Source organism: Anser anser (genome assembly GCF_964211835.1).
Source record: "Anser anser genome assembly, chromosome: 25".
NCBI classification, from domain to species: domain Eukaryota; kingdom Metazoa; phylum Chordata; class Aves; order Anseriformes; family Anatidae; genus Anser; species Anser anser.
In genome coordinates, this window is record NC_139746.1 from 1,814,633 (window position 1) to 1,842,525 (window position 27,893).

Below are 27,893 nucleotides of genomic sequence, written 5' to 3' on the forward strand. Positions count from 1 at the left end.
GGTGTGGCTAATCAGCATGGGCACCAAGCATGGAAGATTGGGAAACAAAGATAGGAAAGCTGGCAGCGCTTCTCAAATGATTAAGGTCACTGTGACAGCTGTGCTTTCCTGCTAAGTTAGGAAAACAATCCCTGTGGGTCCTCCCTGGAGTGGTGCTGCTCAGCTCTTGGTTCCTGGCTCACCTTGCCGGGGTTTGGCCGGAGCGAGCTGGGGCTGCTGAGCTGATTTTGCTTGGTTACCAGAGACTGGAGGACCACAGGGCCAATTTCTCACTCTGCTGGGTTTTCTGTACAGGTAGGGGCGTGCAGGGAGGCTGTTGGAGAGTGGAGACTCTTTCTGAATTGCTTTTTATTCCAAGCATACGTGGCACCGCATTCTTTTAGTACCAACAATGACCTGGTCACAGCATGGTCTTAAAGGCAGGGTGAGTGCTCGTGGACGGGCTTTCTGCTGTTCCTGATTGAGTCTTTAGAGCTAATCTGATACTACGGAGATTGCTGTGTTCTTGCCTGGTGTCATGTTGGCAAAAGTTGTTTTATTCTTTTATTTCAACACAGCGGCCTTGGTTTTCTTGAGCCCCTTCTGTTTTGATAACGTGTGCAGATGGCGCTCATCAATACGTGCTTTTCTGTGCTCTGTTTTTCTTGTGTCATTGTAAATAATGCAATATTCCCCGTGCCCCTGAGAGCAGCAGGCAGGGGTCAGTTCTGCAGAAACTCAGAGAGCCACTTAGCGCAGTCCTCCTCCTTTCCATCATTACCGACAAAGCAGGGATTTCATCTTCAGAAACCTAATCAAACGGACGGTTGTCGTGGCGTGCCCGGAAGGTCACCGAAGTTGGGCTCTTTTGGATCAAAGAACGAATTCCTGGTGCTCGTGGCCGAGCACAAGTGCCCGTGCTGACCGTGTTTATGTGGCAGTGCAGTACAGGAGACACCGCTGCAATCGCCTGGCTGGGGAGAGGCAAAGGAGCTGGGGCTTGTTTGTCCTTGCAAGAGCAAGGAGCCTGCTGTGACGCTTCTGGAGCCTTCGGTGGCTTGGAAGATCTGAAGGTTATCACTCAAGCTGCCCCTCATTACCTGGTTTCATCCCTTTTCTTCTTTTACAGGCCGTCACGCTGCTTTTTGGACAAGTAGTGCTTCTGGGTGGCTTCTCAGCCCCAAATCAAGCCTCATTACCGAGCCCCAGAGACCGACCCCTTGGTGTCAGGCTCGTGTCCTTCCTTCCCCGCGGGTCGCGCCGCTCCTCGCGGCCGTGCCTGCCTCCGCGTTGACGGGGCACGCGGGTGTGTTCGGAGTCCTCCGGCACCCAGCGGTGATGAGCAAGCCCAGGGCAAAGTGCAGGGCAGTTAATTCAGTCCCCGGACTCTGAAGCAACAGGGCAAAAGAGTGACACAGTGGCACGTCAGTGGAGGCTTTGTGGGGAAGGTGAAAGGTTGAGAGCGGCTGCGTTTGGGGTCTGCTAAATGCTGTGGGAGTGGGAGTTTGTAAGCCTCTCTCTCCCCAGGCTGGTGCGGAGGTGAATGCTTGTGCTGGAGAAGAGTTGGAGAGGAGGGGGTCAGGTTAATGCCGGGCTCCCAGCTGGACACAGAGACCTTCAAGCTCCTGCCTTCTGCTCCATTCAATTCCTTACTGAAGGTGTGGATGAAGTGCTGCCTTTCATGCGCTTCTCTTTTCCTCTTACAGATCTTAAGAGGTGTGTCCTCTTGGCTCTTTTAAGTGCTTAAGGGTTCCGGAATGAACTGAAAAAGAAAAAAAGAAAGAAAAAGAAATATGAAAAAAGCCCAATCCCCAAACATTCAAAGCCTCTTCTGCAGTGCGTTTATCCATCCCCCGCCACTGGCCACACTGTGCCTCGAGGCAGCCCTCGAGTGCTGCAACCCTGTGGTCCTGTGGTGGGGCTGCGGGGCTCCTGGGACCCCCTCACCCTTTTGCAGACCCCCCCCCGGGGGCTTCACCCTCCTGCCGGGGGCGGCTCTGGCTCTTTAAGGGCGCTGCCTCTTGGCCCGGCCTTGGGGCCAAAGTCCGGGCTCCCAGCGGCGGTGGCGGCGGGGATGCAGCTCCCCGCCGTGCCGGGCGCCCTCGCCCCTTCCCTGCTCGCCTTCCCCCTGGCTTTCGGTGTCAGCGGCTTGGTGGCACTGGCAGAGTGAGTGCGGGACCGGGACTGGCCTGGGATAAAGCTTCTGGGGCAGGGCGCCGGGTTTGGCCGGGTGCTGGTGGCAGTGATCTGAACTGGGGGCAACTGGGGCGAGGTCCAGTGCTGGACTGGTGCGGGATGCTGGCTCCAGGCTGGGGGGCGTGAGGGGGTGCTTGGGTTGTCCCAGGACAAGGCTGTGGGGTCAGGGAGCTGTCAGTGGGAGCAGACCCACCTGGGACAGGCCCCTGGGTCCCATCCGGACCTGGAGAGGGGGGTGCGGTGTCCGGGGCAGGGAGCTGGGGTCCTGCCGGAGCCCAAGGCACAGTGCCGGGTCCGGGGCGCTCCTGCCCCAGCCGAGCCCATAGAAAGGCCACTGCGGGCTGGGACTGTGCCGACGTGGTTCACGGCTGCGTTTATGACTTAAATCCTGTTATCAGCAAACAGAAATGCAGCAGGGCTGCTCAGGCTCGTTGCACAACGTGCAGCGTGGCCGGGGTCGCCAGTTCCCAAACCCCCGGGGACTGGGCAGCCCGACAGAGCCATGTCCTGGCCGGTCGGTGCTCCCCCGGCTCTCCGTCACGCTCTCCTTGGGCGTTTTTAGCAGCCCTGGGGGGTTTGGTACCAAGTGGCTGCACCACCAGCTGCTGTCAGCTTTCTGCGTGGCTCCCCGGAGCCCTGCCACCACCCGGCTCGCTCGTTTTCTTTCCCTTTGTAAAGCCACCCCCAGCTGCTTACTCCTCTCTTATTTCCAGTCCCACGCTCAGGAGCTATGGGCTTTTCCCTTATCCTCTTTGTCAATTTTCTGTACTTTCTATCCTCGCATTTCTACCAGGACCCCATCCTCCTCCTTTCCCCTTTCGTTATGTATTTCTTTGCACCGCTAATTTCTACTTCGGCTTTCCCACTGAGCGCGAAGGGCTTTCAGCCAAACGTCTCATTGCAGAACCAAGCATTTCCCAACCTGAAGCTTCACTTCAAAATCTCCTGATTTTCCTTTGCATTTTTCGGGCTTTCCCTTCCACCCCTTGGGCTCGGCTCATCCCTTGCGCTCGCGCAGCACCGGGGCTCTGCAGCCCTGCCACTGGGGCACCTGGATCCGTCCCTCTGAGCCCCCCGAGCTCTTCTGCTTAATGTGGCACCAGATGAAACCCATCAGTAACCGTTAGGAGCGCCAGCACCTCCAGCGTGCTGCCCGAATTGGAGCCTGTAACAATATTATTCCCCTGCCCTCGCATTGCGTGGATGGGGCAAGGATATGACGCTGTATTTCTTGATCAGGCTGCGGTGCTGAGTGATGCTGTCCCCAAAGCGCCCCCCCCTCACCCTTTGCAGGGGGACCTTGGCGCCCCAAGCACGGATCCCAAAATGCTGCTGGATGTGGGATGCGGCCCCAGTGCCAGCACACCCTGGTGTGCCCCAAAACCCGTTGCACACAGGGTGATGTCTGATGGAGCCCTGTGCTGTGCTGCTCCGCCACAACGCGCGTTTGAATTTTGAATTAATCACTCCATGGGAGCAGTTATGTAGTAATTAATTATACGCTGGTAATAATGCACTTACGCAGCGACAGTTCAATTATTTGATTGAGTGTTTGTTTTTGTTGAGTGTCTGTTGGGTTTGGGCGCCCAGTGCGTGCAGGGGGGTGAGGAGCAACCCAGCCCCACCCAGAGCTGCTTGTGATGCCCATCCCATCCCATCCCATCCCATCCCATCCCAACGTCGCATCCCATCCCTGTCCCCTTTCCCTACAAGAACACTTCTGCCCGCAGAAGGCGAACACGAGCCTGGGATTGCTGGGGCTGGTAACTGGAGTTTCTCCAGGGCAAGCTGTTGACACCAGCGCCTCCGCAGACAGTTAGCCGGGGCTTTACATTTTCCTTTTCTTTGGTAACAGCGTTAAAGGCTTGAGTGAAAAATGCCATGATGTTTTCAGCTTGATAGCATGAGAAGCCGAAGAATTGGCCGGACCAGACCTGTAGCTATTCCAGCTAATGCAATTGCTTCTTGGAAGAGAAGCAGCAAGCTCAGGACAGATTTCCCTACAACTTGTTTGCACTCTTAGGACAAATTTGCAGTATTTGTCTTCTCATTGCTCGTTTGCTTTATAATCGGTTTACACGGCCTCTTGTAGCAGTACATCAGGGAGCAGCCGCCTGTGTTCAAGTGGGCTGGCAGCTCTGCTCCTCAGAAGGGAGATGGAAATCCCAGCGATTCCAACTCAAAACGCATTTCGGGCGAAAGCCCAGCTTGTGGCCACGATGGGGTGCGTGTGTGTAGGGCTCCTGCCCACCCTGCCACAGCAGCCTCGTCCAGGCAGCCCCTTCCCGTGGAACTGAACCTGGAATTCCCCTGGGTTTCACCTGCCCCTGTGTTATTTCAGGCCCTGGAGATGCTGTGGAGATCTGTCAGGACCAGGGGGTGCTAAGGGGGGGTTCACATGGACCAGGGGCATATAGGAAATAGGAATGCGGTGGGCATGAAATAGGGCACGCGCTCGTGCAGGGGGTGCCACCCCTCTGCGGGGTGCCTGAACCCCCCAACCTGTCCTACAGCAGCCCGCTGGTGCTGACGGGGGTGCTGGTGCTCGCCGGCCTGGTCTCCATCATCTGCTTCCTAAGAGCAGGGAGCTACTTCCAGGACCCCCTGTTCTGCGGTGAGTCCCTCGGGAGGGTGCACAGCACCCCTGGCCCAGGCGGTGGGGAGGGGGGGGGCTGCGCGCTGAGCCGCCCCCCGCCATCCCCCCGCAGTGTTCGTGGCGTTCTCCTTCACCTCCGCCGTTGACCTGATCGTCTCCCTGGAGGAGGATGGCTTCGTTTCTGGCTTCGCAGAGGTCTACGTGAGGGAGGTACGGCCTCGTCCCACCTCGGGGGCTCGTGGCGAGCCGCTCCGTGTGCCCAGCCTGCGCATGGGTGCAGCTCCTGCTCCGGAAATCCTTGGAGCTGGAGTGCGCCCAGAGCAGCCAGGTCCCCTGGGAAACGCGGGGAAGGTGCTTGCCCCCACCCCGAAATCTTGTGGTGTCTCTCCCCCGGGCAGGGCGAGCCGTACCTGCGCACGGCGCACGGCATCATGATCTGTTACTGGGACGGCATCGTCCACTACGGGCTCTACCTCGCCATGATCACAGCCATGAGCCAGCGGTGAGCGGGATGGCAGCGGGGAGGAGAGGGGGTCCCGCTGCCACGCGGCGTCTTCCCGGGGCTCAGAGGGGCTGGAGGGGTGCCGAGCTTTGGGGAAGGGCAGCTCTGAGCCTCGCGGAGGGGTCCGATCCCCGCTGTCTCTGCAGGAAGAGCTACAGGAGCCTGGGGCTCTTCTGGCTGGGTTCTCTGATGATGAGCATCGTGGTCTTCCTGCTCGGGAACCTGATAGGTACGGGGGCGCGGAGGGGGCCTGCTGCCAGCGCTCGGCTCCGCCAGCACCCACAGCTCCCGGGGCAGCGGGTGCTGGCACGGGGCCGGGCGCCGTCCCCACCCCGTGCTCTCCTCCCCAGGCAAGTACAGCTCCGACATCAGCCCTGCCTTCCTGCTCAACGTGCCCTACATCCTCATCCCCATCTGGGCTGGGGCGAGGCTCTTCCAGCAGCCCCGGGCCCTGCCGTGTCTCACGGCGGAGCAGGTGAGCCGAAACGGGGCAGGGACCGGGGGGCAGCGACCGCGGGGAGCGGAGCCCAACCCGCGGCGTTTTCTCCCCCCCCAAGGTTGCAGAGGAGCAGCGCAAGTGGCTCCACCAGCGGCCCCAGGACGTGGCGCTGGTCCTGCTCTTGGTCCTGGAGGCCGCCTTCACCTTCTTCAGGGGCATGGTGAGTGCTGGGCGCCTGCACGGGGGTCCCATAGGTGCCATGGGGAGGACGGGGTGGGCGCATCTGCCCCGTGGCCCCCCGCATCCCCCCTTTGCACCCGCAGGTGATTTTGGACTGTCCTGCTGATTCCTGCTTCGAGTACATCTACCAGCACGAGCCCTACCTGCGCGACCCCGTTGCCTACCCCAAAGTGCAGGTGAGGGTGGCCGGGGGGAGGCCAGGGCCCATGGGGTCCCCCTGTGCCATGGGGGACGCGGTGACCCTCTCTGTCCCCGCGCTGGCAGATGCTGCTCTACCTGTTCTACGTCCTCCCCTTCTTCTGCCTCTGCATCTACGGGCTGCTGCGGCCGGGCTGCTCCTGGGTGCCCGACTGGAGCCTGGTGTTCGCCGGAGCCGTGGCACAGGTGGGGGGCTTCAGTCCCAGCCAGGAGGGAGCGAAGGGGGGGGGGCCGGGGCCGTACCCGCATCTGGAGCAGCTCCCAGAGCCGCTGCCGGAGCCCGATAATTACTTTTTTTCCTCGGCGGATCTTAATGGAGCGGGGGATTAGCTCGACAGAAATAGGCTGGAGCGAGCCGGCGGATGCAGAGTTAGGGCGCGCGGCCGGGGGCGCAGGGGGGGGCAGCTTTGGGGCCGGGCACGCCGTGCCACCCCTGCCCTGTGTCCCACAGGCTCAGTTCTCCCACCTGGGCTCCTCGCTGCACTCCCGCACGCCCTTCCCCTACCAGACCCCCGAAGACGTCTGGTGGAGCTTCCTCGTCACCAACGTCCTCTACGCGCTGGGGCCGCAGCTCCTGGCCCTCCGCTGCCTGCGCCGCCCCGCGTTCTTCCTGCCCAGCGCCCCCGCCAGCCTGGGCAAGAAGCACCAGTGAGGGGGGGGGTGCCCCCCCTAAGAGGAGCCTGCGGTGGGGCCGAGCTGGCAGAGGTGTCCCCAGGGATGCTCCGGTCCCCGTCCCCCCGCACCCCGATGTCCCTTGGGGATGCTGCGGGGGACCTGGTGCAGCCTGCGGGGACAGGGGTGCAGCTGGGTGGTCTGGGGGGGGGTGTCGCGAGGCCCCCGGCCCACCCGGATGCTCCCGGGAAGGACGGGACCACGCCAGGAAAAAAACTGTTTACAAAATAAAGGAGTTTGGGTCCGGCTTTGTAACCCCGCTGCCTGCACCCCGCGCCCTTGGCTTTGTCCCCCCGTGCGCCCCCTGTGCCGGCTGCAGGGGCTGGGGGGGGGCTCCCCCCGCCTGTGCTGCCCTTGCCCGCCCTTGGTGCTCGGGATGGGGCTGGGGGTGCTCAGCGCGTGTGCAAGGGATGCACGCGTGTGGGCAGAGGTGTGCGAGCGCGTGTGCGCGTGTGTGTGTGTGCACAGCTGTGTGCACATCGGGGGGGGGCTGTGCACATGCGTGGAGGTCTGTGCACACGTGGGGGGGGGGTCTGTGCACACTTACGGGGTTTTTGTGCACGCTTACGGGGTTTTGTGCACGCGTGGGGATCCGTGCACACGTGTGGGGGTCTGTGCGCACGCGTGGGGTTTTTTTGCACGCTTACGGGGTTTTGTGCACGCGTGGGGATCCGTGCACACGTGTGGGGGGTCTGTGCACACTTATGGGGTTTTTGTGCACTCTTACCGGGTTTTGTGCACGCGTGGGATTCCGTGCACACGTGTGGGGGTCTGTGCGCACGCGTGGGGTTTTTTTGCACACTTATGGGGGTTTGTGCATGCGTGGGGATCCGTGCACACGTGTGGGGGTCTGTGCACACGCATGGGTTTTTTTTGCACACTTATGGGGTTTTGTGCACCTGTGGGGATCCGTGCACATGTGTAGGGGTCTGTGCGCACGCGTGGGGTTTTTTTGCACACTTATGGGGTTTTGTGCACCCGTGGGGGTCCGTGCACGCTCGTGGGGGTCCATACACGCGTGGGGGTCCGTGCACACGTGTGCGGGTGCTGGCGGTGTCTCGGGGGTGCCCCCTCACATCCCAGCCGAGCCGAGGGTCCCCACCCGTGCCACCCCCCCCCCCCCCCCACGCCACCCCCCGGTTCTGCCCTTGTAGGGGACGGGGACAGCGCCGGGGTCACCCCGCAAGACTCCAGCGCCCCGGGAGCCGCCGTCCCGGGGTGCCGGTGCCGGTACCGGTGACCTTGGCGAGCCGGCCGCCCTGCGCAGCGCCGGGAGCCGGGGCAGGGCCGGGCCGGGCTCCCGGTGCCGCCCCCTGCGCGGAGCCGCACCGGCAGCACCGGCAGCACCGGAGCTCTCCCGGGCCCCTCCCGGCGGCCGGCACCGGGCACGGGCGCCGCGGAGCCACGGTGAGTGCCGGGGGGGGCCGGGATAACCCCCTCCCCCCCCCCGCCAAGCCCCCACCCCCCGGTACCGGGACCCCTCTGCCGGTGGGGACCGGGCTTCGGGGTGCAGGGGGGTGCGGGGGGGGGGGGGGGTCGGACCGGTGTCCCCCCCCCCCCCCAGCTCTGCGCTGCCCGCCCCCGGTTCCCGGTGTCCCGCAGCCCCGGCGCTGCCGCCGCAGTGCCCCGCACTGCAACACTGCACCGGGACCGCCGCCGAGGGGGGGGGGACGGGGGACGGGGGATGCCCGACCCCTGCCCGGCCCCGGGACCCGCAAGGGGGGGGGGGGACACGGCCCGGTGCCGCCGCCCCCCAGCCGCGCACCCTCCCCAGCCCCCTGCGCGGGGGTCGCGTCCCCTCGGCGGGGCGGGTGGGGGGCAAATGTGGGGCACGGCGGGGACCCCCCAGGGCACCCCACGGCGGGGACAGGGTCCTCGTTTCCCAAGCGGGATTTGGGGCTGTCCCCCAAAAAAGGGGGGGGGTGCAGGGCCGGGTGGGTGGCGGGGAGGGGGAGGGAGGGGGGGGGGGTTCGGGCAGCCGCTGCCCCCCTCCCGCGCCATCAGTTCAGTTTCCAGATGTGCCGGCGCTGCCATAAATAACTAAAGAGATCCAGCCCGCAGCGTGTGCCATGAAATATTCATCCCGGCTGTAACTGAGCGGGTGAAGCGGAGTTCAGCGCCGACGCAGCCCTGGGGGGGCCCCGCGGGGTGGGGGATGCTCGGCGGGGGGGGGGGGGGGGGGCGCGATGAGGGGTCTGGGCACCTGGGGTGGGTGGGGGTCCCTGGGGCTCTTCTACGTGGGATGTGGGGTGGGGACCGGCTGGGGCTGGGGGCTCTGATCCGCTGCTCTCCCGGCCTCTCCCCCCAAGCTGGGGTGCTGAGGGGGGGTGCTGAGGGGCTCGGCTCTCCCCACCCCCCAGATGCGCCCCCGAGGGTCCTGGGCCGCTGGCCCGGCCGCGCTGCTGCTCCTGGCCGGCGTCCTCGCCTCCGACGCGCCGCCCAGCCCCCGGGGACGGAAGAAGGTGGTCCACGTCATGGGTGAGTGGCCACGCGGGGGGCTGCAGCAGGGTGCCAGGGTGCCCCCCCCCTCCTTGGGAGCCTGCAGCCTTCGAGGCATTGGGTTTAGTGTTCATTAAAGCGCAATGGAGCCGCCCACGTGGTCTGAAAGTCCCCCAAAAGAGGGGAATTCCACCCCAAAAGATGCTCCCCACACCTCCATGTGCCCCCTGACCCCGGTGTCCCCACCGTGGCTCCTTCCCGTCGTGCAGGGCTGAGCTCTGCTCCGGGGCAGGTTTGGGGACGGGGGCAGCGCTGAGCTCGGTGTCCCTTGCAGAGGGGGACAGCGGGGCCGTGGTGGTGCAGACGGCGCCGGGGAAGGTGGTGACACACCGGGGCGGCACCATCATCCTGCCCTGCCGCTACCACTACGACGTCTCGGCCCACGACCCCGATGAGATCCGCCTCAAGTGGACCAAGGTGACGGAGCCGATGGCCTTCGTGGACGTCTTCGTGGCCCTGGGGAAGGCGCGGCGGGCGTTCGGCAGCTACCGCGGGCGCACGGCCCTGCAGGAGGACGGCTTCGGGGACGCCTCGCTCATCATCCGCAACGTCACCCTGCAGGACTACGGCCGCTACGAGTGCGAGGTCACCAACGAGCTCGAGGACGACACCGGCATGGTCAAGCTGGACCTTGAAGGTAGCGGCACGGCGCTGGCCCTGTGGGGCACGGCGACAAGGGGGGGACCCTGGGTGGCCCCATGGCATCCTCCATGGGATGGCCAGGACACCGTTCCCAGCGGTGCGTCCCCGGGCTCAGCTTTACGGCCGCTTGTTTTTCCCAGCGTGTGCCGTGTTTTATTGCATCTGTTATTGGCTTTTATTGTTGCTCCAGGTTTACGCGCTGGCAGCTCGTAAATGGCAGAGACAGATAGCAGCACGGCCTCGTAAAGCACCGGGGGTCCGGGCCGCGTGGCAGCGTCGGGGCCGCACGTGGCTCTGAGCTGAGCTGCGGCCTCGCTGCCTGTCGGGAGGGGCTGAAATGTTTTGGGGGCGCTGAGAAAAGGACAAAAGCCTTTCTAGGGGGTTCAGGAGGCACGGCTACGCTGCTCGGGTTGGTGCACACTCGCTGCAGGGACACCGGGGCTTGGCCCCACCAAAGCCCCCCATGACGCCCAGCGCGGGGCAGCTCCGTAACACACCGCCCTGATGCAGCTGCCCCCTTGGTTGGGTGCAAGGGGGGGGGGACCCCGGGGCGATGCCCACATGCCCCAGCCCTGCTCGCCGCCCCCCCCCCCAGGTGTGATCTTCCCCTACCACCCGCGCCTGGGCCGCTACACCCTGAACTTCCACGAGGCGCAGCAGGCGTGCCTGCAGCAGGACGGCATCCTGGCCTCGCACGACCAGCTGCACCAGGCCTGGCTGGAGGGCATGGACTGGTGCAACGCGGGCTGGCTGGAGGACGGCTCCGTGCAGTACCCCATCTCCCGGCCGCGGGAGGAGTGCGGCCGCAAGGACACGCCGGTGGGGGTGCGCAACTACGGCTACCGGCACAAGGAGAGCGAGCACTACGACGCCTTCTGCTTCACCTCCAACCTCAACGGTAATGGCGGGGATGTGCAGGGGAAACTGAGGCACCGCTCTGCTTTTTAGCTGGATGGGGGGGGGGGGGGTCTTTCCGCAGCACTCTGGTGGTGGTTCTCCGTGGAGAGAAGGGGCCGTTCCCCTCCTATTCCCCTTCCAATGTGGTGCTGGGGTCCTGCCGGGTGCTGCCCAGCATCTCAGCCCCGGGTGAGAGCAGGAGGTGGCTGCACGCCCCTGCCCAGGGCTCCCCTTCTCATCAAGAAGGGTTTGGTGCTGGGAACCCTCAGCAGGGATCAGGACCCATCCACGTGCCCCTGTCACCGGCCAGGCTGGGGCACCCGGTCCCGGCCAGGCTCCTGTATTCCCCGGGCAGGAGCAGGGGACGGAGGTAATTGCAGCAGCAAATGGCCCGGGTGATGGATGAGGCCGGGGCCGTGCAAGACAGATCGGAGCCAGGAGGGCTCTGGGGCTGTGTAAATTCCTCCTGGCTGGCAGGGCAGCACGGAGGGGGGGCTCTGCGGATGTTTATTTAATGGTGGCAGGCAGGATAAATAGCGGGCGTAATCGCCACCAGGAGCCAGCGCCGGCCGCCGCCACGCAGCCCCCATAAATCTGCCCCCGCCAAGGTGCCGGCTGCTCGCCTCCTCCATCGCCTTCAACCTGGGGGAGGGGGGCAGAAAGGGGGGGGGTCCTGGCTCCCCATAGAGGTGGACGTGGGGCTGAGCGGTCCACCCTGAGCATCCCTGCCCCGTCTCCCATCCACCGGCTACCGGATGCTGCACCCCAGCCTGGTCCCCACCCCAGACAGCCCCCCTTTTATTCCCTACCCCCCAGGCAAAGTCTACTTCCTGAAGACGTACCGCAAGCTGAGCTACGCCGAGGCGGTGCAAGCCTGCAAGAACAACGGGGCGGCCGTGGCCAAGGTGGGGCAGCTCTACGCCGCCTGGAAGATCCAGCTGCTGGACCGCTGCGAGGCCGGCTGGCTGGAGGACGGCAGCATCCGCTACCCCATCGTCAACCCGCGGGCGCGCTGCGGCGGCCGGGAGCCCGGCGTGCGCAACCTGGGCTTCCCGGACAAAAAGTACAAGCTTTTCGGGGTGTACTGCTTCAAGAAGGCTGGCGAGGCTGCCCCCGAGAAGGAGCAGGGCGGGGGGCATCCCAACCGCGTGTGATGCAGCCCTGGGGCTCCCCAAGGCGGGGGGTACCCAGCTTCGCGTGGCTGCGGAGCATCCTCAGACTCTGCTGGGAGCCCCCTGGGGTTGTGGCTCTGCACCTTGAACTGGAAGAGCCTGGGCAGTGCCAGCGCCTGCTCCGCTGTCACCGAAGCCCAGCGATGCTCGGGGGGAAAAAACTGAGGCACCAGGAGGGGAAAGCGCTGAGCCACCCGGGCACGAGGCCTGCGCTCGGAGCCGGTGCCAGCTCCCCAGCCCACCTGCAGTTATCGCTTAGAAATCAGCGCATTGCATGTGCAAAAAGCCTGGCAGGAGCAAAGCAGGACCGAGCCCCCCGCGGTCCTCGGGCTCGCCAGCTCCGCGCTGCCGCCAGGGCTGCGCAGCACCAAACCCAGCCTTGGGGACACCGCAGGTGTGCAACGAGCCCCCAAAATTGTGTCGCCGGTGCAGGCTGAGCCATGCACCCGCAGCCCCTGCTCGGGGCTGGGCGCTGCAGCCTCTCGCCTTCGCGCTTGGCTTAGAGCAGAAGCGGCCGTGGCCAGCAGATGCCCTCAGGCACTGGCCCGTGCCCCGGACCCGGCCGGGCGCCGGCTCCAGGTTTCGTGCAGCCCCGGTGCTGCGAGCTGGACTTAGGTGAAATAAAAGCTTCGGCTGCTTTCGAGAGCTGAGCCAGGCTCCCGTGTGTCCTTCTGCTGGTGGCTGCCGGAGAGGGGCCTGGAGGGGCAACGCGGGCGCAGGAGGAACCTGGGATGCTCTGAGCCGTGGGACTGCGCTCACCCCACGCTCCCACCTGCCTGGCCGGGCACTGCTCCTGATTTCTGTCCATATTCAAAGCCCCACTGACCCTGGCGCCACCACTCCCTCCTCCCAGCTGGAGCTGAGCACGCTTTGGGGCTTCCCCAGGAGCGTCCCAGCTGTGGCATCCCTACAGATTTATTGGGACCAGTCCCAGGTGAGCAGGGGGAGCGGTTTCAAGGCACCACGGTGCCGGCAGCAACCCGTGAGCCCCTGCGGGGACAGCAGGGCACGGGCAGGGGACGGGGACCCTGTGGTCCCCCATGCCGGAGGGGGCTCAGCAGCCGCATGGGGCTTCCTCTGCGCCGGGCCCAGCTGAGCACAGTCCATCCATCACCTTTACGGCCTCCCAGCACCGATGATAATAAATAGCTGCCGGGAGGTGACACTCCTGGCCACCGGGACCCCCAGGAGGGGAGCACGGGGCCGGGGGCCACCGGAGCCCCAGGTGATGGCTGTCACCCGCTGACGGATGGCAGCCGGGGCGGTGACACAGCCCCTGCACCCGTGGCTAACGCAGGCAGTGCCCCGATGAATTCATCAGGCTCACGGCCGGCGTGATTCATGAGCGGGGCTGGCAAAAGGAGCCGGCGGAGAAGGATTGTGTTTGCTTAAAATTAATTTAGGGGTGGCAAAAGGAACCAGATGGAGAGCGCCGTTACCGTGTGCCGGGTCCCGGCCAAGTCAAGCCTCCTCTGCGGAGGGACCGTCCCCGGGTCCCCGCTCCGCCGGGAGCCCAGGAAAGCGCAGGGTTGGGGCCACTGAACTGTTAAAAAAATTTATTAAAATGTCCAGCAGTACAGAAACGCAGAGAGTCAGAAATGCCACGGAGGAGGAGAGGGGGAGAAGGGGAACGGGACACGGCAGTCACGTCGCAAACAGCAGAGATCAGAAAGCGCCGTACACACACACACGCCAACTCCAACGGGGAACCGACAATGAACGGAAAAGGGAAAATCCAACCCCAAAACCAGCCGGGAGGGCCCTGGTGCGGGGTAGCCCCACGAGCCAGGGCAGGGCAGGAACGGGGACCCCGTGCCGGGTTTGGGGACGCCCCGCGGGCAGGACCGGGGCGCTGAGGACACCGGCTGGGGCAGGAAGACGGGGAGGCTGTTAAAAAACTGGAGCCATCCAAGGGGATGCGATGGCCAAGGGCAGTCGGGGTGATGGGTGGGGGGCTGCTGCGTGACCCCCCCCAAAACCTGGAGGGGACCAGACCCCAGCAGGGGCAATCAGCCAGCTGCAGAACAGCCCCCCCAGGGCTCCACGGGGATTTGGGGGTCCCCATGCGGGGCTGGGGGCTCGACCCCGGGGTGCGGGCACGGCACCACGGGGTCGAGGACTGAGCGTGGGGCATGCGGGGAGGGCTGGGGACGCACACGCTGCCGCCCCCGCCCGATCCTATTCCCTACGGGGCCGGGCATCCTAGGAGCTAAAGCAAAGGGGGGTTATAAAAGAGGGGTGGGTGGGAGGGAAGGGGGTCGGGAAACGTCACCGCGTCCCATCCCAGAGACGGCTGGTCCTGGGGCGCCCGCGGGGGCCCTTGTGCTTGCTGCTCCCCCCCCGGCTCTAGAAGTAGTGGCCCTCCTCCATCCAGTCCAGCCGGAGGTGCTTGCGGTGTTTTCGCCGCTCCTTGCGGGGTTTGTGGTGGTGGTGCTGGTGGTGGGGGTGGCTGTGGCGGTGCCGGTGGTGCCGCCGCGCCCGGTGCGACCGCCTGGCTAACGGGGGGCAAAGAGCGGGGGGCCGGGGGGGTCAGGGAGCCCCCCAGACCCACGCACCGTTCCCAGACCCTCCCCTCCCGCCCCCCCAAGGTCCCCACTAACGTTTTGTGCAGAGGATTTTGGGCCGGTCCCACTTGCCGTTGCTGTGGCACTTGATGGTGGGGATGTGGCGCTGGGTGAAGCCCTCCTCGCACTGGTAGCGCACGCTCGAGTGGATGCTGTACTTCTCCTTCTTCTTCCCCACGGCGAAGGCGTTCTCCACCTCCGGCGGGGGCCCGCACAGCACTGGGGGGGGGGACACAGACCCCATCAGCCACCACCCGGACCCCAGCACCAGGAGGGGATGTGGGGACACCCTACACACGCCGCCGGTTCCGCGAGGCCGAGCGGCGGCGGTGGCTTTGTTACAGAGCCCATCCATCGAGAGGTTCCTCTGCCAGATTTGCAGCAAGGTGTTCCCGAGGATTTACATAGGTAATTAACGGCCTTATCGGGGCGAGCACATCGTTACGCGCGGCCGGCGGGAGAGGGAGGCGCGCTCCTCCGGCTCACAACGAACAGCTGGAGGTTAATATAACTTTCAAGATAAGGAATGAGAACTTAATAGTTTTAATGGCGGCAAATTAAGCAAATTAAAGTGGAGAGGGAAGAATTAACCGTGGGGAAAAAAAAAATATAATGGAGATTAAGGGGAGCTGCTCGAGTTTTCCTTGGTGAGGGGCTGGGAGAGGTTTCCTGAGGATGAGGAGGTGCCTGGAGGCTGCAGGGTGGGGATGAAGGATGGGGATGATGGGGGCCATGGGATGGGGATGCTGGGATGGGGATGGGGATGGGGATGCTGGGATGGGGATGCTGGGAGCCATGGGATGGGGATGGGGATGGGGATGCTGGGAGCCATGGGATGGGGATGCAGGATGGGGATGTGGGATGGGGATGCTGGGATGGGGATGGGGATGCTGGGAGCCATGGGATGGGGATGAAGGATGGGGATGATGGGGGCCATGGGATGGGGATGTTGGGATGGGGATGTTGGGATGGGGATGTTGGGATGGGGTTGCTGGGATGGGGATGGGGATGGGGATGCTGGGAGCCATGGGATGGGGATGAAGGATGGGGATGATGGGGGCCATGGGATGAGGATGAAGGACGGGGATGCTGGGATGGGGATGGGGGGACCCTGGGGGTGGGCCCTGGGGCTGTCCCCATCCCGCCTTTCTTGTACCTGTGCCTTTCTTGCAGATGTAGGGCAGGTTGTAGTTGCAGGGCACGTCGTTCCACTTGCCGATCTCGTGGGACACCAGCACCACGCAGTCCTCGCCGCCCGCAAAGAAATTGTCGGGTTGGTTCTCCCGCCAGTTCTCGTATTGCTGGTGGGAAACGAGGCGGGGGGTGGGGTGGGGGTGAGAGCACCCGCACCCCGCGCCCTGCACCCTGCGCCCCAGCAGGAGCCACCCCCGCGGGCCTCACCAAGCCGGTGTTGTCGGTCCACTGGAAGTCCTGCTCCACGATCCTGTCATTGAGCCCGATCCAGGTGTTCTCGTGCCCGAAACCTGGTGAGAGAGGGGTGAGGGGGGGTCCCCAACCACCAACACCCGCACCCATGGAGGTGAGGAGCACCCAGGGGTGCCGGTGCCTGGAAAGCTCCAGGAGCAGGAGCCCTCTGGGCTGCAGGATTCGTGGCTGGAGAGTGATGGGATCCTCCTGCCAGTGCAGGAGGGACATGGGGACCCCCCCCGTGTCCCAACCCCCTCCCCAAGCCCGTACTGTTGATGAAGCCGTGCTCCTCCTGCGAGTGGATGCTGGTGAGGTGCCCGGCGCGGCGGCGGCAGTCCCGCTCCGCGTCCTCCCAGGAGCGCCGGCGGGCGAAGTAGCGGTAGCAGTGGCCCTGGAACTTGTGCCAGTTGTGGTCGCAGCCCTCCGTGTCTGCGGGGACATGGGGACACTGGGGACTGGGGCCAGCCCCCAGCGCCCCGGGACGCACGGAGACGCTCCCCGCTGTGGGGGAGGCTCCCGGGTCCTGCCCCGGAGGGGCAGAGGCTGGATTTGGCCAGTGATGCTGCCCTCGGGGGGGACAAGGGGGCTGCCCCGTGCCTCTCTCCCCACCTTTCTCGCAGCGGCTGCCCCCGTAGCTGGGCAGGCAGAGGCAGACGAAGGAGTTGACCTCGTCGATGCAGGTGCCGCCGTTCTGGCAGGGGCTCGACAGGCAGTCGTCGATGTCTGCGGGGACGGCGGGGGGCTGTGGGCGCGCCGAGACCCCCCCCCCGGCACCCTCCTGCCCACGCCGGCCCCACCGGCAGCATGGGCACGGCACGCGGGCGTGCTCACCGATCTCGCAGTTCTCCCCGGTGAAGCCCTGGGCGCAGCTGCAGCTGCAGACGGAGCCGTTGGCGTGGCAGGTCCCGCCGTGCAGGCACGGGTTGTTCTGGCACGGGTCGGCCGGGGCTGCGGGGCAGGAGCGGGTGCCGTCACGGGGGGCACCCCGGTGCTTCGCCCCTACCCACCCCATTGCCCCCATCATGCTGCGCCATGCACTGGGACGCCCACCCAGCCCCGACACCAGCCCCAGCTCCTTGCTGGCAACATGGGGACAACACAAACCCAGTCCTGGTCCTGCCCCAGGGCCTTGGCACGTGGACCACGGCGACTTTTCCGCCTCTCAGTGGCTCTAAATCTCACGTATATTTGTTACTTTTTTTTTTTCTTTCCCCAGACACCAAAAGTCTGTGTATGCTCAACCCCCTCTGCTGGGAGCTGCCTCGCTAGCTATTATTATCAGCGACTGCAAATATTAAATATTTAGGAGGACGCTTTCCTGGCTCGCGTTAATAGCTCGGCTCGCTTTGAGGAACCCCGGCGACGCGCTGAACCTGTCACAGGCACAAAGCGAGCACCGAAGTCCCCGACGAGCCCTCTGCCTTGGATAAAACCTCCGCTTTGAACCCGACCCCACGGGTCTGCACCGTGCCCAGCGTCCCCAGCACCCCAACCCCGTGGCACCGCGCTCACCGTGCCGGCTGGTGTTGCCGGTGCCCGTCCAAGCCAGCAGCTCCCTCTCCTCCAGCAAGGGCTCCTCGCCGCTCCCGCTGTCGGCATCCAGCAGCGGGGCTCCCCCGGGCCCCCCCGTTGTGGACGGCTCAAAGAGCGGCTCTGCGCTCGGGGAGCCGGGCACCTCCGGCACCCACGGGTGGGGGGCGGTGGGTGACGGCCAGGGGGTGTCAGTGGGAGCTGTGGGGCGGCTGGCCAGGGTAGAGGGGTCTTCCCTCTTCGCCTCCCCCGAGGCGTCCTCCTCGCTGGGGCTGGGGGGCTGCCGGGGGGCCGGGGGGTGCAGGAGATGCTCGGCTCCCTCCAGCTCCGGCGCCGTGGGGCTCACAGGTCGTGGGGCACCCGTGGAGCCGTCCTCTGCCTCCCCCGTGCCCTCCGCCGGCCACTCGGAGCCAGCCCGTGGGGTCACCTCGCCGGCCGTGGGTGAAGGCGAGGGGACGTCCCGTGCCACGGGGGTGACGGCTGCTTCGTCCCTCGGCTCAGCCGTCCCTGTCCCCGCATCCCCGTAGCCGGCTGGGTGCTCGTGGCCAGGTTCAGCCCCCATTTCGGGTGCCCCCTGGGGAGCTGTGGGGCTCAGCCCACCCTGATGGGGATGGGGAGAAGCCGCCACCGTGGTGCCAGGGACCCCCATGGGCAGGTGGAGGAAGGTCACTGCCTTCCTCTGCCTCTCCAGTGAGCCTTCCCCCAGGGCCCCGCTGCCATCACCGCCGGGCTGCGGGGACGTTTCGGGGAAATCGGCCACCAGCGGGGCTGGGGGCAGCGGGGGCCGTGGTGGGACAGGGTCGCCGTCCTCCTTGGGAGGGGTGTCCCCAGAGAAGTCCTCGGTGGCATCCGTAGGCAGCCAGGGGGAGTCACCGCGGGCGCTGGGGCCACGGGGTGGTGCCCCCACTGCGATGACATCCTGGTGGTCGGAAGCACCATGGGGAGCCGCGGGGGTGGGTGGTGACGGTGGCAGGGATGTCCGTGCAGCCCCCCCGGGACCACGCGGGGCCGTGCGGGGGCTCCACTGAGGAGAATCCCTCGGTGACGGGGGCACCGGGGCAGTGGCTGGTGCCAGCAGCTCTGCAGAGATGGCACAAGGTGGGGGTCCCCCGGGCTGGAGCACTCCAATGCCACTGCTACCCCCCCCCCCCCCCCCCCCACACACACACCCCAAGCATCACTTACTGTGGCCGATCTCATCCTCCACCTCGTTGGAGAGCGGGTAGGGACCCCCCCCAGGGGGACTCTCAGCACCGGTGTGGGCGATGCTCCACGTCTCCACCGCGTTGGCTGCAGCCCCCTTCACCTCCAGGGCCAGGATGGGGGCGTGGGTGACTGTCCCCACTGGGTCCCCGGCCACCGTAGGGTCCCCAGACACCATGGGGTCCCCAGCCACTGTGGGTTCCCCAGCCACTGTGGGATCCCCAGCCACTGTGGGATCCCCAGCCACTGTGGGGTCCCCAGCCACTGTGGGATCCCCAGCCACTGTGGGGTCCCCAGCCACTGTGGGGTCCCCAGACACTGGGGGGTCCCCAGACACTGTGGGGTCTCCAGACGCTGGTGGGTCCCCAGTCACCGGGGGGTCCTCAGCCACTGGGGGGTCCCGGCTCTGCCGCTGCAGCTGGAAGTAGCGCCCATTCAGCCCAGCATAGCTGCTCCTTTTGGGGGCACGTGAGCTGCCCAGCAGGGTGCTGGGGGCCTCTGCTGCCGTGCCAGGGACTGTCCCCAAGCCAGGCGGTGCTGTCGGTGAGCTGGTGACCTCCTGGGCTGGCCTTTGGGACCGCGGCAGCAGGGCAACCGGGGGCTCCTCGGGGCCGGGGGCTTCTTGCACAGGTGGTGCTGGGCTGCTGCTGGCCGGATCCTGCCGGGTGCTCACAGGCTCCTGGTCCACCACGTTGAGGGCTTCGTCCTCGTGGGGCCACACCGGCGAGGAGGTGGTGGCTGGCGGCAGGGCCGTGCCGTTGGCCCCGGGGATGTCACCGCGCCACGCTGCCACGCTGCTGCTCACCGCCCGCAGCTGCTCATCCTCATCCTCCCCCGGCCCCGCAGCCCCCGGCTGCGGCAGGAGGCCGACGCGTGGGGTGTCCCCAGACGTGGCCGGGTCCTCACGCTCCTCCTCGTGCTCCACCAGCACGTTGTCGCTGCCCGGCGGGTCGGGTGTGGGCAGCTCCTGCTCCTTCTGCCCCGCGTGCGCTGCGGCGGAATCACCGGCATCCAGCGTGTCCGCTGTGGGGAGGAGGACCGGGGGTGGGCCGGGTGCCTGGGACACGAGTGGGGACCCGGCGGTGGCACCACAGCCCGTCTCCGTTACCTTTGTAGCAGTAAGCATCAAACTTGGAGGCCGGCTGGGGGAAGCCGGTGCGGTTGGGGAACTGGTAGAGGGTCCTGACGCCCGAGGCCTCGCCGCCGCATTTCCTGCGTGGGACCCTGATGGGGTAGCGGACGCTGCCGTCTGCCAGCCAGCCGGGGTCGCACTGGTCCAGGCCATCGCGCCAGGCCAGGTAGAGCTGCCCAGTGGTGGCCAAAGAAGCTCCCCGGGCCCGGCAGTGCCTCCGGGCCCCCTGCAAGGTGAACCGCCCCGGCGCCGTGGCGTAAAACACCTTCCCTGCAAGAGAGCGGAGCTCGTCGGAAAGCCGTCACCATCCCCAAGGGTGGCACCGAGCACGCCAAGGGATGTCCCCAGGCATCGGCGCGTGCCCACCGCCGCGGTGCCGCTTGCCTTGCAGCTCCCGTGCGTAGCAGTAGACATCGTACGCTTCGCCAGGGTCCCTCTGGCCGTAGCTGCGGACGCCGGGGAGGCTGTTGCGGTCCCCGTAGCAGCCGGGCCGGGACAGCGTGATGGGATACCTGCGGGAGAGGGGCGCGGGGGGTGCTCAGCTCCGTGGGTGCCCACGACAAGGGGTACCCACACCACGCGCTTACCGCACGCTCTGGTCAGCCAGCCAGCCGGCGTCGCAGTTGTCGTAGCCGTCCTCGAAGGCGGCCTGGAGGTGCTGGGGTGAGGCGATGACGGCCGAGTTGTCCAGGCAGGCGCGCTGGGCAGCGGCAAAGGTCAGCGCGTAGCGCTCCCCCGCCGGGCGGTAGTGGAAGACGACGCCTGGAAGGAGAGCGGATGGCACGGCTCGTATAGGGTGCACGGTGTGTGTGGCTTGCACTGGGTGCATAAGGCGCACAGCTTGCAGAAGGGGTGCAGGGCACAGGGGCTGCGTGGCTTGGATGGGATGCATGGCTTATAGCAGGTGCACGGCTCGTAGGGTGTGCACGGCTTGTGTGGGGTACAGGGCTTGTGTGGGGTACAGGGCTTGTGTGGGGTACAGGGCTTGCCTAGGGCACATGGGGCGCACAGCTTGCATAGGGTGCATGGCACGCATGGCTCACACGAGGGGCACGGAGTGTACAGGGTACAGGTGTGGGGTACGGGGCGTGTACGGGGCACAGGGCTTGCATGGTGTGCTTGGCTTGCATGGCTTGCACAGGGGACGCAGGGTGCACGGCTTGTGCAGGGCGCACGGTGCGCACGGTGCACGTGGTGTGCACGGCGCGCACGGCTCACACAAGCACGATGCCCCACGGCTCACCCGTCACCTCGAGGGGCAGCAGGTCCTGCTCATCGTCGATGCCGGCCACCACCTCGCAGCGGTACAGCCCCGCGTCGCTGGCGCGGGCGGCACGCAGCAGCAGCGTGGCGTTGTAGCGGTCGCGGGGGTAGCCGGGCAGCGACACCCGGCCCTCGTAGGCTTTCACCACCTTCACCGCGTTGTCCTTGGCCACCAGGATGGGGACGTCCTCCCTCTGGCCCGTGGCCGAGCGCACCTTGCTCCATTTGACGCGGGGAGGGTCTGGGGGCTCATTGGGCCCCAGCGAGGCGGAGGGCTGGAGCAGGAAGAGGCAGGGCAGGGCCACGGGCTCCCCCAGCCCCGCGTGCACAGCCTGGTGCTGCACCCGGTTGATGTGGATCACCTTCCCATCGTCCTGGGAGCCTGCGGGGAGAGGCGCCCAGATACCAGGGGGATGGGCAGCACGAGCTCCCGCAGGGCTCTGGGGCTGCTGGGGGGTTTGTCCATAGCGTGGGGGGAACTGAGGGGGTGAGAGGGCATTGTAGGGTCTTGTCCCATCCCTGCCCTGCGATTCGGTGGCACCCAACCCCACTGGGAGAAAGCCACCCACCCCTGAGCTGGGATAAACCGTGGCAGCGATGAAGACCTCCTCCTCCTCCCACAGTAATCCTGCCCACCCCGGGCACTCTCCCACAAATCCCATAACTCTCGGAAAGCCCCAAGAGCTGCTCTCCCTGCCCGCAGCGGGGACGGTGGCGGATGCTCCCCGCAGAGCCAAGCTGGCTGGGGACGGCCACTAATCCCGGTGCGGGACCCCCCCGGGCGCCTTCCCCCACCCTATTCCCACTCCATCGCAGCCACAGAGCTTCACCCCGAGCCTCTCACTCCTTAGGGGTTCCAGGGGTCCTAAAGCACCCCAGGAGCAGGACGTCACCGTGCCCCTGCCATGCGGGATGGGGACACGGGGTGGGCAGAAAGGATCCGGCCCCAGAGACGCAGCAAAGCCATCCGTGGGGGACAGCTCGGCGGAGGGGGGGTGCTGAGCCAACAGGATTAAGGGTTTAAAGTCTCGCTCGGCACGAGGGGGGGATCACGGCCGCCTGGGGGGGCTTTTCCCTCGCTAATCTCCTGCCGGCCCCTCCAGCTCCTGCGTTTTATCCCACTGCGGGGCCAGGGCATCGCGTGGCACCGACGGAGCTTGCAGACCCAGCCCCCTCCTGGAGCCGGTTGTTCTTCGCCCTAACTATTCATTAGTGCTGGTAGTTCATTATTTGTGTCTGTTTCCTCTTATTGGCTAATTATCCCCAGCTACTTCGCGCCGCCGGCAGGCGACGGCTCCTTGCTCTTCGCCCACAAGCTGCTGCCCCTGCTCGCAGCTGGGGGGGGGGGGCAGGATCTGTCCCCCGGGTGCCACTTACCCAGCACGGCGATGGGGAGCAGGGAGAGCCCGAGCAGGATCCAGCAGCCGGCATCCCCCATCACCTGGACCATCCTTGACCTGCAACGAGAGCGGGGTCGGGTTTTCGCCGCTCCCCCGTTTGCCCGGCGGCACGCCATCGGTCCCTGAACCGCCGCAGGGCCGCGGTGACACCGGCCCCCCGGGAGGCGCAGGGAGGAGCAGGATGAGCTCCGTTAGCAGGAGAGCACGAGCCTGGGGAGAGTTTGGTTTCGCTGCCGGTGCCACCCACGGTGACATGGCTGCGCCTCCGCTACGGGGGCACGGGTAAGCCCCGGGGTCCTGTAGGCTCCCCCCAGCCTGGCCGTGCAGGATGCGGCCCCATTAACATGCAGCGGACGCCTCCGGCTGCCGGAGCCGGTGTGGAGCATAAAACCAGCAACGCCACTCGCCGAAAAGCTCCCATCCATCTGCTTCACTGCAGCAACGATCAGTGTTTTCTAAATCATTCGGTCCCCGGTCTGGGAGGGATGCTCAGCACCCCCCCCCCGGCTCTGACACCAACCTCTGGCACGGCCCTGCCCCGTCCCCTGGCAGGGATGGGGACCGCCTGGTTTTGGGGACACGGCCCCTCGACCCTCCTGAGCTGCGGCTTTCGGCTCAGCCCGCGGCTTCCCCGCTCCCCGATGCTCCATTTTCCAGCCCTTGATTCCTCCCCCTGTCCCTTCTGCTTTTATGGGACAAAAATAGAAATAAAGAGCGAAACGGCAAGAAAAAAAGGAGACCCCCCGCGTTCAGCGCTGGAAAACGGCCTTTTGGGGGGGCACAGAGCTGGGTTTTATTTCACCTGTTCTACAGAAGAAAGCATTTGCAGTCCCAGCAGCTGCCCCTTCCCTTTAGCACAGCTCCGGGGGTCTTTCTGCCTCCGAAACCTGCAGCTAATAAAAGGTGAGGGGGTCGCCTGGCCCCCAGCGTGGCTCCGCACCGTGCCTTAACGTATCTGCAGGAGGGAAGGATGCGGCCGGGGATGGCCTCTGCGGCTCGCTGCAAAGTCGGGGACAGCGGCGGCTCCCCCGAGATGCTCTGGGATGCTCAGAGAGCAGCGGGACTTAAGGCCTGGGGGGGGTTTCGCTCTCTGGGAAGGAAATCCCAGCGAAATCCCGGCCCCGCTGCCGCTTCCCCAGCCCCGATGGAAACCAGCACTCAACTTTTCCCTGATTTCCCACTACAGAAAAAAAAGACCTAAGTGACTTGGCATGTCCAGGCACTGGGGTTTCCAGCTCCTCCCCATTGAAATGCAAATCCTGCCTTCCTCAGCTCTCCCAGCACAAACCCTCGGTGCCGGGTGCGGGACAGGGACCCCGGGGTGGGGATGGAGCGGTGGGTGCAGGATGTGGGTGCTGGCTGCAGGGTTGGGGGTGCCCAGGAGATGAAGCGCTGGGGCAGAAGTGCCAACCCAAGCACTGCACTCACACACATCCCCGGGCTTCGAATCACCCACAGTCCATTTTTTTGGTCTTTTCGCCCCTGTTTTCCCTTTTCACTTCCCTCGACACTCATCCCTGCAGCTTCCAGGCCACGCCGGGGTGGCCGCATGGATCTGGAGCTGAAGGGACCCGGGGGAGAGCCCGACGAGTGGCGTCCACGTGCCATCGTATAAATACTCCGCTAAGCTCTGCGCTGTTTACCCAGAGCCGCTGTGCTGGAGACGGGTCCTCGCTGAGCAAACGCGGCCCACGCCGCTGGTAAACATTCAATATTTTATTTAAATGTTAAACATGGAAGTTGCTCTTTGGATGCGCAGCCGCCCGCCGCGCCTGGACGGGCAGACGGATGGCACCGCGCTCCCACGGCCGTCCCCGGGCTGGCAGCAGCGGGTGCAGGGCGCCGTGCACGCGGCGGTGAAGGGGCTGCCTGGCTGTCAGCGGCCCTGACATCAGCGTTTCTGCAGGTTTTGCTTTCGCAGCAGTGGCGGCACGGTGCTGGGAGTGGACGTCAGCATCCGCTGCCTCCCTGGGGACCCCAGCCCGCCGCCAGGGCGCACGGCCCCAGCTGGCCGCTGCCACCCCTGCCCTTCAAGCGCATGGAGACCGTGTCCCGCTGGCACTGTGACTCTGCTCCAAGCAGGAAGACAAAGGGAGGACCCCGCCGTGTCCCCAGGCCCCGTGGCTGCCACTGCTCTCAGCCAGCGCCAGCCCGAAAAGTTGATCCCAAGGTCAGGGGAAGAGGCAGCGCAGCCTCCAGCCCTGCCGGTGCCAGCTCTGTGCGCAGTCCCCACCACGCGCCCTGCTGGGACCCCCCGGGAGAGGGGACGTCAGGGACACCGGGGACAAAGCAGAGCCTGGGCACAGCCAACATTTCCCCTCCCCAAATTAATTTTCTCCCCATTATGATGCCCCCAGCTCAGGGACCGCATCCAGGCAGCATCCCCGGCACCTCGTCGATTACGGGGCCGTCTCCCTCCCTCCCACCTCCTCCCGATCCACTAACCCCCAGCCAGCTCCAGCACGGCCACTGGGGCAGGATTTGGCCCGGGGGCCGTGGGTTCAGCTGGGTGTCACCGCGCTGTCCTCGGCCACAGCTGGCGGTGACACCAAGGCACGGAGGGTGGCACCAAGAGGCAGCGGCAGCCGTGCCACCGCGTCCCCGCGGGCTGAGCGGTGCGGGCGCTGCGGGTGGCCGCAGTCGGGGCGATGCCACGGGCTCGTGGCACAGTGACACTCGTGGCGCCACGTGGCTGGGCCCTCTCGGGGACAAGGGAAGCGTCCCCGTGCCCTACGCGGCCCGGCACCTGCCGCAAACCGGGGCAAAAGCCAAAGGAACGGCAGATGAGAGAAATTTAAAATAACGCCGGTGCAAAGCCGCCCCCCCAAGCCGGGCGAACATTTTCACATCTGTCACTAGCTGTCACCACATGAATAATTCATCCGCCTCATGAATATGCAAAGCCGGGGCTGGTGATTAGCTTCAGCTGAAACCTAGCTTAATTCCTCCCAGGCCACCGGGTGCCGGGCTGACCCTGCCACTTTTGGGGCATTTTCTCGTCCCGCCCCGAGCCGCGGGGCTGGGCAGGGGGCAGCCGGGGGTCTGCGGACCTCGGGGTCCCTGCGGAGCAGAGGGGACGCTGGGGGGGACACGGGCTCAGGGACACTGCCACCCCCATGGGCTGCAGCAGGACGGGGGCGCCCCCAGCTTTGGGGACCCCCCAGCCCTGGGGGTGCCCCCAGCCCCGCGCCACCTGCAGCCGGGGTGCTGGCGCTGTGACCTCTGCTGTCCCCACGGGTCACCGTGGTCCCCAGCACCATCAGGGCACCACGGAGCATTCGGCACCCGGCCACCTGGGTCATCACCACACCGCGGGGCCGATCCTGCCCCCTGCACCCCCATGTCCCCACATCCCTCCTGGCGGGGTGGGGGCGAGCACCCAGGGCCCCCGCAGGGCTGCGCGGCCACGGCAGGAGCCCGGCAGCGGGGCTGGCTCCGCGTCCCCTCCTCTCTGCCCACAACAAAGGAATTCTGCAAACCGTGCTGCCGTCACATCTCGCAGGCAACGTGATGCTCCCGCTCCCCCCCAGCCTGCGAGAATAAATTAGCACCTCGGCAAACTGTGATCCTGGCCAATATGGGCCCTTTGCTGGGTGCGATTTTTATTAGGCAGACAGTCTGCAGCCTTTATTTTAGATTTCGCTCTTATTTTTATTATTATTTTTTTCCCACCCCCCCCCCCCGGCTTTTTGTCTCTCCCTGGGAGGCTGAGCACCCGTAGCAGGAGCCCCAAAACCCATGCGGAGTCACGGCAAACCCCGGCCCCATAGCGGGCTCGGCCGCACGCCGGCAAGCGGCCCCAAAAGCGGCACCAGAGCCCACCCAAAAGCAGGGAGGCTGGAGGGTGCAGGATGCGGCCAGCGGGCCTGGCCCAGAGCTGAGCCTCCAGCACATTCCTGCCCACGAAACACCGGGTGTGCCGGGCTCCTGGGGAGCCCCCGAGCACCCCAAAGCCCTCGCTGGTCCCCACGCATGCATCCATCCTTCCCGGCATCCCGCCGGCCATCCCAGCCTCGTCGTGCAGCTGGCGGATGCGGGCTGGGACTCATCCTGCCCACGGTGCCGAGCCCCTGCTGTGACACCAGCCCTGCGTGGTCCCCAGCAGCTTGGGGGGGACACTGGGGACACCGCGTCCAGAAACTTTCCGGCTCCCTCCCTGATGAGGAAACCCCGGTGGCACCAACAGGGACCAGGCAGGGGAGGAGACCACGGCGCACCGGGTCCAGCACCACAGGGAGAGGACCCCCAGCTGCCAGCACCTGCCACCCTCCCCGTTGTCCCTTGTCTCCTCTCCCCGCCACCACCTCGCTGCCAGCATCCTCCAGCCCTGCCTGTCCTACTGGCCTCCGTGCTGGTGGCCCCCAGCCCTGGTGTCCCCAAGCCCCTGTCAGCACCGGTGTCCCCAGCCTCAGAGCCCTGGTCCCCGTGTCCTGCTGTCCCCAGCGTCCCCCCACGCTGGTGTCCCAGTGGCGTCCCCACAATCCCAGTGGTGCCGGCCCTATTGTCCCCCAAGCCCCACTCCTGCTGCCCCCCAGCTGGTGTCCCCCCCCTCCCCAGTGTCCCCCTCCCCAGTGTCCCCCTCCCCAACGTCCCCAACCCCCTGTCACACCGCGCCCCCTCTCCAGCACCCCCCATCCCTTCCCACCCCGGTGTCCCCCCACCCCAAACCCGTTGTCCCCAGCCCGGTGCCCGCACCCCCGAGCCGTGACAGCCGCCTTGTCCCCCCCGTGTCCCCAGCCCGGATCCGTCCCTCCCGTCCCCCAGCGGTGCCACCGTCCCCGTCCCCGTCCCCATCCCGGTGCGCTCCCACCGCGCGGCACCGGGCACCGCAGCGGGGGCGCGGCGCGGGCGGTGCCGGTGCCGGTACCGGTACCGATACCGATACCGATGCCGGTACCGTGCCGTACCGATGCCGGTGCCGGTGCCGGTGCCGGTGCCGCACGTACCTGGGGCCGTGCTCACGGCGCGCAGGGGGTCATCGCCGCCGGAGGAGCCTCGCACCGAGCTCCCCGCCGGCACCGGGGGCTTAAAAGCGGGGAGCGGAGAGGGAGGTGGGGGGCGGGGGGGATGGGGGGGCAGCGGGTCGGGGTCCCCCGGAGGGGGCCGAGCCGGGCCGGGCCGGGCCAATCGCGGCTGGCGGCAGGCGCGGCCCCCCCGCCGGTGCCGCCGGTGCCGCCCGCCAGCACCTGCCCGCAGCGGCGCCGAACCCCGCGCCCGCTCCGCGCCCCGCCGCGCTGCCGGGCGCAGGGCGAGGGGCGGCCGCGCATGCGTCTCCGCCTCCCCCCCCCACCCCCCCAAACCGGGGCCGCCCCCCCACCCCCCCCCCGAGGGGCCGCCCCCT

General features: G+C 66.3%; 3 protein-coding genes across 6 annotated transcripts; 2 read left to right on the top strand and 1 right to left on the bottom strand.

Moving 5' to 3' along the window:
• The first annotated feature begins 1,863 nt into the window (after positions 1-1,863).
• Positions 1,864-7,077, top strand: TM6SF2 (transmembrane 6 superfamily member 2). Of its 2 annotated transcripts, none has more exons than XM_083811127.1 (10): positions 1,864-2,145; positions 4,692-4,789; positions 4,884-4,981; positions 5,170-5,273; positions 5,420-5,502; positions 5,624-5,748; positions 5,831-5,932; positions 6,036-6,128; positions 6,217-6,336; positions 6,602-7,077. In XM_083811127.1, the coding sequence occupies exons 1-10, from the start codon at positions 2,054-2,056 to the stop codon at positions 6,800-6,802; spliced, it is 1,116 nt and encodes a 371-aa protein (XP_083667253.1). In that variant the 5' UTR covers positions 1,864-2,053; the 3' UTR covers positions 6,803-7,077. The 2 variants fall into 2 exon arrangements, with proteins under 2 accessions (XP_083667253.1, XP_083667254.1); XM_083811128.1 differs by having other exon boundaries at positions 1,880-2,145; positions 4,689-4,789.
• Positions 7,078-8,110: 1,033 nt separating this feature from the next.
• HAPLN4 (hyaluronan and proteoglycan link protein 4) lies at positions 8,111-12,680 on the top strand. The gene is made up of 5 exons (XM_083811168.1): positions 8,111-8,229; positions 9,183-9,300; positions 9,596-9,958; positions 10,559-10,861; positions 11,677-12,680. The coding sequence occupies exons 2-5, from the start codon at positions 9,183-9,185 to the stop codon at positions 12,012-12,014; spliced, it is 1,122 nt and encodes a 373-aa protein (XP_083667294.1). The 5' UTR covers positions 8,111-8,229; the 3' UTR covers positions 12,015-12,680.
• An 895-nt stretch (positions 12,681-13,575) lies between these two features.
• NCAN (neurocan) lies at positions 13,576-27,632 on the bottom strand. 3 transcript variants are annotated; one of them, XM_083811166.1, is made up of 15 exons: positions 27,499-27,632; positions 22,530-22,609; positions 21,133-21,534; positions 20,477-20,651; positions 20,274-20,401; positions 19,866-20,159; positions 18,740-19,780; positions 17,537-18,634; positions 16,856-16,972; positions 16,634-16,747; positions 16,295-16,453; positions 15,998-16,080; positions 15,753-15,897; positions 14,633-14,815; positions 13,576-14,523 (listed from the first exon to the last, which is right to left on the bottom strand). In XM_083811166.1, exons 2-15 carry the CDS (start codon positions 22,600-22,602, stop codon positions 14,258-14,260), a joined length of 4,278 nt encoding a protein of 1,425 aa, XP_083667292.1. In that variant the 5' UTR covers positions 22,603-22,609; positions 27,499-27,632; the 3' UTR covers positions 13,576-14,257. The 3 variants fall into 3 exon arrangements, with proteins under 3 accessions (XP_083667292.1, XP_083667291.1, XP_083667293.1); XM_083811165.1 differs by lacking the exon at positions 27,499-27,632 and having other exon boundaries at positions 22,530-26,216; XM_083811167.1 differs by lacking the exon at positions 27,499-27,632 and having other exon boundaries at positions 13,576-14,527; positions 22,530-26,214.
• Positions 27,633-27,893: the final 261 nt, after the last annotated feature.

Excerpts from the sequence above, each read along its gene's own strand:
- HAPLN4 (XM_083811168.1), top strand. The coding sequence starts at position 9,183 with ATGCGCCCCCGAGGGTCCTGGGCCGCTGGCCCGGCCGCGCTGCTGCTC. Across the intron at positions 9,959-10,558 it reads GGTCAAGCTGGACCTTGAAG|GTGTGATCTTCCCCTACCAC; the intron begins GTAGCGGCACGG and ends CCCCCCCCCCAG. Across the intron at positions 10,862-11,676 it reads CTTCACCTCCAACCTCAACG|GCAAAGTCTACTTCCTGAAG; the intron begins GTAATGGCGGGG and ends CCTACCCCCCAG.
- NCAN (XM_083811165.1), bottom strand. The coding sequence starts at position 22,668 with ATGGCGTGCCGCCGGGCAAACGGGGGAGCGGCGAAAACCCGACCCCGC. Across the intron at positions 19,781-19,865 it reads TGATGCTTACTGCTACAAAG|CGGACACGCTGGATGCCGGT; the intron begins GTAACGGAGACG and ends TCCTCCCCACAG. Across the intron at positions 16,973-17,536 it reads CGGCAACACCAGCCGGCACG|CCCCGGCCGACCCGTGCCAG; the intron begins GTGAGCGCGGTG and ends CCTGCCCCGCAG.
- TM6SF2 (XM_083811128.1), top strand. The coding sequence starts at position 2,054 with ATGCAGCTCCCCGCCGTGCCGGGCGCCCTCGCCCCTTCCCTGCTCGCC. Across the intron at positions 2,146-4,688 it reads GGCTTGGTGGCACTGGCAGA|CAGCCCGCTGGTGCTGACGG; the intron begins GTGAGTGCGGGA and ends CCTGTCCTACAG. Across the intron at positions 4,790-4,883 it reads CCAGGACCCCCTGTTCTGCG|TGTTCGTGGCGTTCTCCTTC; the intron begins GTGAGTCCCTCG and ends ATCCCCCCGCAG.